This window comes from Xenopus tropicalis, chromosome 9 (genome assembly GCF_000004195.4).
Source record: "Xenopus tropicalis strain Nigerian chromosome 9, UCB_Xtro_10.0, whole genome shotgun sequence".
Taxonomy (NCBI): Eukaryota; Metazoa; Chordata; class Amphibia; order Anura; family Pipidae; genus Xenopus; species Xenopus tropicalis.
Window position 1 is genome coordinate 88,018,507 of NC_030685.2, and position 7,726 is coordinate 88,026,232.

The window sequence follows — 7,726 nt, forward strand, 5'->3', positions numbered from 1 at the left end:
TTTGCTTGTTAGAAATATTTATTGTTTCCCTAGAACGTACATGTGCATATCTGCACTTTTAGGCAATGACAAAATCAACATTTGGATTGGCTGAACTGTATTCATCCTATGAACAGGCTTTACCCAGGGATAGGATTGCAGGGGAATGGAAATTGTATGAGGACGTATATAGATTTCATGCAATGTGTCATATAAATCTTTAACATGTATAAAGCATTCTAATTGTACCTTGTCGCTCTGCCTTTGGGATTTGTTGGTCTGTTTTCTAGGTGAAATCCCAATGAAGCCTAACGCCGAGGCCGGCCTGTGGCACTAAGCCCCGTGGCACTATGCCCTGTGGCAGTACATATGGGCAGGTTTGATTATAATGAGTGATGCTTTGCAGTTGTGGTCGCACAGCGTTTGCCAGTGGATTCCGTTCTTCCGGTTCAGCTGAGCGACGTAGCAGGAGTCGTACCACCAACCACCCCCGTATTCGTCGGCACATTCGGTATTATGGCTCCGATCATTGTCGTCATCGTGAGTCGAGAACCTCATGTTGTCGTGCATGTTCTTCAAGGTTCCGTTGGACAGGGAGTCCCCGGCGGTGCCGCTGTAGGCCCCTAATCTCAGCTGGTACTTGTCCTTCTCTTCCTTTAGGTAGAAGCTGTCGTACTCTGCGTACTGCAACTTGTTCTTCGAGTCCGTCAGGATGATCCGGACCTTGTTCCACTTCTGAGTAGCCAGCAGTTGGATGTATTTGTTTCCGAGCCAGTGGTCCGACTCTATGTCGCCGAAGCCGTATTTGTAGGTTGTCCAGGCGGTGCTCCAGGTTATCTCTGTGTTGAAGCTGTTTCTCTGAATGACTGTCCAACCGTTGCAGTCGTGCATGTAGCACTGAACCACGAGTTTGGGTGATCCTTCCGGCCGTATTACGTACAGGCCACTCTTTGTGTGTCCCAGCTGGTACAGTTCCTCACAGTCTCTGGTGTAGAACACTGAGGAGACAGCAAAGAATAATTATAAATATATTTTATATACTGAGGAGACAGCAAAAAATTATTATATATATATATTGATGAGACAGAAAAGAATAATTATTCATATACAGGTATCGGACCCCTTATCCAGAAACCCATTATCCAGAAAGTTCCGAATTACGGAAAGGCCATCTCCCATAAAATCCATTATAGGCAAAAAAATTGATTCCCTTTTCTCTGTAATAATAAAACAGTACCTGTACTTGATCCCAACTAAGATATAATTACCCCTTATTGGGGCAGAACAGTCCTATTGGGTTTATTTCATGGTTAAATGATTCCCTTTTCTCTGTAATAATAAAACAGTACCTGTACTTGATCCCAACTAAGATATAATTACCCCTTATTGGGGCGAACAGCCCTATTGGGTTTATTTAATGGTTAAATGATTCCTTTTCTCTGTAATAATAACAGTACCTGTACTTGATCCCACTAAGATATAATTATCCCCCTTATTGGGGGCAGAACCAGCCCTATTGGGTTTATTTAATGGTTAAATGATTCCATTTTCTCTGTAATAATAAAACAGTACCTGTACTTGATCCCAACTAAGATATAATTACCCCTTATTGGGGCAGAACAGCCCTATTGGGTTTATTTAATGGTTAAATGATTCCCTTTTCTCTGTAATAATAAAACAGTACCTGTACTTGATCCCAACTAAGATATAATTACCCCTTATTGGGGCAGAACAGCCCTATTGGGTTTATTTAATGGTTAAATGATTCCCTTTTCTCTGTAATAATAAAACAGTACCTGTACTTGATCCCAACTAATATTTAATTAATCCTTATTGGAGCCAGAACCATCCTATTGGGTTTAATTACTATTTAAGTATTTTTTTTAGTAGACTTGAGGTAGGAGATCCAAATCACAGAAAGACCCCTTATCCGGAAAACCCCAGGTCCCAAGCATTCTGGATAATGGATCCCATACCTATAAACAGTTATAGCCCAGGCATTTAAAGGGGAAATAGGCATGTTAGCGTTTGGGTGTTTATTCAGCGGCCTTAGTAATTCTAATACATCCACAGATATTACCAGGAAACATAGTAGAGTGCTTTTATGGTTTTAAAGGGATTCTGTTGTGATTTTTATGGGATACTTTTTATTAATACTTTTATTTATTTATTTTTATTAATTATAACTACATGACCCGGTTACACAGCAAATAATTCCCTCTGCCATTTAACCTTTTATTCTTGAACCAACAAATGTATTTGTAGCTGTAATATTGGTGTGTAGGCGCCATCTCAGTGCCTTGTGCCTGAGTCTGAGCTTTCAGCCAGCGCTACACATTAGAACTGCTTTCAGCTAACCTATTGTTTCTCCTACTCCCATGTAACTGGAGGAGTCCCAAGCCGGACTTGGATTTCTTACTATTGAGTGCTATTCTGATACCTACTGGGAGCTGCTATCTTGCTCCCTTCCCATTGTTCTGCTGATCGGCTGCTGGGGGGAGGGGGGGGGATATCACTCCAACTTGCAGCGCAGCAGTAAAGTGTGCCTGAGTCTGAGCTTTCAGAAGGAGCCAGCGCTATACATTAGAACTGCTTTCAGCTAACCTATTGTTTCTCCTACTCCCATGTAACTGGAGGAGTCCCAAGCCGGACTTGGATTTCTTACTATTGAGTGCTATTCTGATACCTACTGGGAGCTGCTATCTTGCTCCCTTCCCATTGTTCTGCTGATCGGCTGCCGGGGGTGAGGGGGGGGATATCACTCCAACTTGCAGCGCAGCAGTAAAGTGTGCCTGAGTCTGAGCTTTCAGCCAGCGCTACACATTAGAACTGCTTTCAGCTAACCTATTGTTTCTCCTACTCCCATGTAACTGGAGGAGTCCCAAGCCGGACTTGGATTTCTTACTATTGAGTGCTATTCTGATACCTACTGGGAGCTGCTATATTGCTCCCTTCCAACTGTTCTTCTTATTGGCTGCTGGGGGTGAAGGAGATGAGCAATAGCCCCAGTCCCCCTGTCTCTCTAGGAGGATAAAGATTAGGAACTGCAAAAAGCAAACACAGAGCAGTTGACATTGCAAATCACATATAATCTGAGAAAACCATAACAAAACGGAACAAATTGGCAGTAAAGGCAAGTATTTGTTGGTTTAGGTTTAATATTTTGAGGCTCTTCGGGCCCCTTCCTATAGGATGTTCCTAGTATCTAAATGAGGAGCCTCGGTGCTGTCATATTTCCCATGAAATATTTGTAGCTATTGACTTACCTGCCCTTCTCTGCAAGTCCTTGAGGTTGAGAATATCATTGAAGTTCTGCACCATGTGGATATTTTCTATACCGTATATATTGTTGGTGTTTGGCTCCTCAGTGCGGCCGACATGCAGGGCACCCAAGAGCACAAAAAAGCACAGTGGCCACATCGTAAAAAATGGCATTTTGCTGCTCTGGGTATTGCTCTATGCCCCCAGCTTTGATGCTAAGGATATGTGACCCTTTTAATGGATTGGATACTGTCCCCAAGGGAAACCTTTGGGAAAGACGAACTTCTTGCCTTCGTTTTATATTTATACTCGGGGAGTTATATGGCTGTGGGTTTTAATGGTCAACTATTAACTATATAATATCTTAATATAGAAGGGAGACATCTGGTCGCTGGAAGCTCGTTCCTATAACGTCAGTTTGCCCAAAGGGCTGGTTGGCCAAGGCGCAAACACAGTCAATATTGGTTCCTTGGAGATAGGAGTTTAATGGACTTGGCACGATTAATAAGGATATGGCGGCAGAGGGGGCCGGCACGGGGACAGAATGGCCCAACTCATGAGGAAGTAGAACAGTGTTTATGACGTTATGACAGGTTGCAGTTGGTCTTGATATTTGACTGTGAATGATATAGAAAATGAACAGTATGGTCTGTTGACGTGGAATTCAGTGATCATATAAAGTTCAATTTAAGTTAATAATTAATGTAATATATTTATATAAAAGTTATTATAAAGTTTATTTAACATTCCCTTCTTCGCGTCACCATTTATAGGATTTGGACAAGTATTTGATATTATTGTGCAGTAAATAAAGGAGGGATGTCAATTAGGAGCCGGAAAGAGAGCATTTGGCAGAGAAGGGACAAAAGATGTGACTGTCGACCTGGCAGTTGATTCTCTTGTTCTGGTGGCGACAGCACCAACCTAATACCCATAAAGTTCAAGCACAAAAAAACTGCAATTTAATTCAACTTCCCTGTGCTGATCATGGGGTAAAGGCCAGCAGGGTGGGCATGGGCAGGTATTCCTGGGCTGGACACATGTTAGTGAATCCATTCTATTACTATCTCAACTTCCTGCTCCTGGGCTGTTCTCTTTCCCATGGTCAGGCAGCAACCCCCCCCCCCCCCCCGGGTAAGTGAATCCAATCTCCAATCTCCCCCCAGTACTTACCCAGGTACAGAGCTCTGATTCTCTGTACTTCCTGCTCCTGGGCTGCTCTCTTTCCCATGGTCAGGCAGGAACCTCCCCCTGGGTAAGTGAATCCAATCTCCCCCCAGTACTTACCCAGGTACAGAGCTCTGATTCTCTGTACTCCCTGCTCCTGGGCTGCTCTCTTTCCCATGGTCAGACAGGAACCTCCCCCTGGGTAAGTGAATCCAATCTCCCTCCAGTACTTACCCAGGTACAGAGCTCTGATTCTCTGTACTCCCTGCTCCTGGGCTGCTCTCTTTCCCATAGTCAGGCAGGAACCTCCCCCTGGGTAAGTGAATCCAATCTCCCCCCAGTACTTACCCAGGTACAGAGCTCTGATTCTCTGTACTTCCTGCTCCTGGGCTGCTCTCTTTCCCATGGTCAGGCAGGAACCTCCCCCTGGGTAAGTGAATCCAATCTCCCCCCAGTACTTACCCAGGTACAGAGCTCTGATTCTCTGTACTCCCTGCTCCTGGGCTGCTCTCTTTCCCATAGTCAGGCAGGAACCTCCCCTGGGTAAGTGAATCCAATCTCCCCCCAGTACTTACCCAGGTACAGAGCTCTGATTCTCTGTACTTCCTGCTCCTGGGCTGCTCTCTTTCCCATGGTCAGGCAGGAACCCCCCATCCCCCCTGGGTAAGTGAATCCAATCTCCCCCCAGTACTTACCCAGGTACAGAGCTCTGATTCTCTGTACTTCCTGCTCCTGGGCTGCTCTCTTTCCCATGGTCAGGCAGGAACCTCCCCCTGGGTAAGTGAATCCAATCTCCCCCCAGTACTTACCCAGGTACAGAGCTCTGATTCTCTGTACTTCCTGCTCCTGGGCTGCTCTCTTTCCCATGGTCAGGCAGGAACCCCCCCATCCCCCCTGGGTAAGTGAATCCAATCTCCCCCCAGTACTTACCCAGGTACAGAGCTCTGGTTCTCTGTACTTCCTTCTCCTGGGCTGCTCTCTTTCCCATGGTAAGGCAGGAACCTCCCCCTGGGTAAGTGAATCCAATCTCCCCCAGTACTTACCCAGGTACAGAGCTCTGATTCTCTGTACTTCCTGCTCCTGGGCTGCTCTCTTTCCCATGGTCAGGCAGGAACCTCCCCCTGGGTAAGTGAATCCAATCTCCCCCCAGTACTTACCCAGGTACAGAGCTCTGATTCTCTGTACTTCCTGCTCCTGGGCTGCTCTCTTTCCCATGGTCAGGCAGGAACCTCCCCCTGGGTAAGTGAATCCAATCTCCCCCCAGTACTTACCCAGGTACAGAGCTCTGATTCTCTGTACTTCCTGCTCCTGGGCTGCTCTCTTTCCCATGGTCAGACAGGAACCCCCCCTGGGTAAGTGAATCCAATCTCCCCCCAGTACTTACCCAGGTACAGAGCTCTGATTCTCTGTACTTCCTGCCCCTGGGCTGCTCTCTTTCCTATTGGGCTAATACAAATAGGCCAAGGTTGCCACCAGTTCAGACTTACCCTTTAATAAAGTAGCGCTTATAGTTAAGGGTCAGGGTGAGTACTTTATAGAGATGAGGATATGAGACAATTACTCGGCTGACTGTGCTGGATATTAGGATATTCCTGGTTCCTTAATGTTTCTCTCTCCGGGGAACCATGTGCCGATGCTGTGCCAGTGGCACAGTGCCAGTACGTGGGGTTGGCAGCAGGAAGAGAGAAGGGTGTGCCACGTGTGCCCCTCTCTGTATTGGGGTTACAGTGCATGTTTAGAACTGTTCTGGTAAACTCTTGTTAGCAACATTTCAATTGGTCTTCATTTATTATTTATAGTTTCATTATTTTTCTTTTTCTTCTGACTCTTTCTAGCTTTTAAATAGGGGGGTCACTGACCCCGGCAGCCAAATTCTATTGCCCTGTGAGGCTACAATTGTATTGTTATTGTTAATTTTTATTCCTTATTTTTTTTTTATTCTGTTCATTTATCAGTCTCTCATTCAATTCACTACCTGGTTGCTAAGGTAATTTGGTTCCTAGCAACCAGATAAAGATATACATACATACATATTGATACTTATATTCCAAAATGCGCATTGCATGGGGCAACGATCCACCCCCGTAAGCCTGGCAAGCCACAGTGACCTATATATCCCATGTGCCATAGGCCTAAGGCTAAGGGGGGGGGGAAGAGACACCATTTTTGTCCGGTTTGTATTTCATAAAAGAAGAAATGTTTCACTGTTTGGCTGTAGAATTTCATCTTGCCCTACTGTCCCCATCTTGCCCTACTGTCTCCATCTCGCCCTACTGTCCCCATCTCGCCCTACTGTCCCATCGCCCTACTGTCTGCCTACTGTCCCATCTTGCCCTACTGTCTCGCCCTACTGTCTCCATCTCGCCCTACTGTCCCCATCTTGCCCTACTGTCTCCTTGCCTACTGTCTCGCCCTACTGTCTCCATCTTGCCTACTGTCTCCATCTTGCCCTATCTGTCCCATTTGCCCTACTGTCTCCATCTTGCCCTACTGTCCCATCTTGCCCTACTGTCCCATCTTGCCCTACTGTCTCCATCTTGCCCTACTGTCTCCATCTCGCCCTAATCACTCTCGCCCTAACTGTCCATCGTCTCCATCTTGCCCTACTGTCTCATCTCGCCCTACCGTCCCCATCTCGCCCTACTGTCCATCTCGCCCTACTGTCCCATCTCGTCTCGCCATCTCGCCCTACGTCCCCCCCCACCGTCCCCCATCTCGCCCGTATTTTACCCAGCAGTGGTGTAACTAGATGTGACTGGGCCACACAACAAATTCAGTTTAGGGCCCCAGAACATTGGTAAGATGACCCACTCTACCATGATATATTGAAACTGATTATTATTTAGGGCCTTCCTGGGCCCCCTGCAACCGCAGGGTCTGCTTTCTCTGTAGTTATGCCTCTGATGCCCAGCCAGTTCATCTTGCCCTAATCGCTCCACCTTGTCTGACTGACCCTGCTTCACCCCATAATCCTGTATGTGCAACAGCTTCGCCCACTATGTGCCCCACAGGTGCAGTGTAACAGACCATCATGTTACTAAATAAGAATAAATAACTTTACCCCACACACATTTCATTTATTGGATGCAAGATCTCTGCCCAACCATAAGCCAGATTCGTGCAGGGTTTGGGGGGATTTCTGTGTGAGTACAGGGGGCACCTTTCTTTGATCAAACTTGCTGCGCAGTAAGGTGGGGGGTCTGCCCGTTCCATATTGAGCCTTTGGGGACACCGTGTGGATATAAATGTATAAGCAGCAGAACCCTGAGCGGCCGAGGAAAGGACTAAATGGATTTGTTTGTGAGAAAAACACACGACA

The 7,726-nt window shown here is 46.3% G+C and overlaps 1 protein-coding gene across 1 annotated transcript; it reads right to left on the reverse strand.

The window, feature by feature from the left end:
- LOC100490846 (fibrinogen-like protein 1-like protein) lies at positions 1–3,506 on the reverse strand. Its single transcript, XM_031893435.1, has 2 exons — positions 3,246–3,506; positions 1–977 (listed from the first exon to the last, which is right to left on the reverse strand). Exons 1-2 carry the CDS (start codon positions 3,412–3,414, stop codon positions 328–330), a joined length of 819 nt encoding a protein of 272 aa, XP_031749295.1. The 5' UTR covers positions 3,415–3,506; the 3' UTR covers positions 1–327.
- Positions 3,507–7,726: the final 4,220 nt, after the last annotated feature.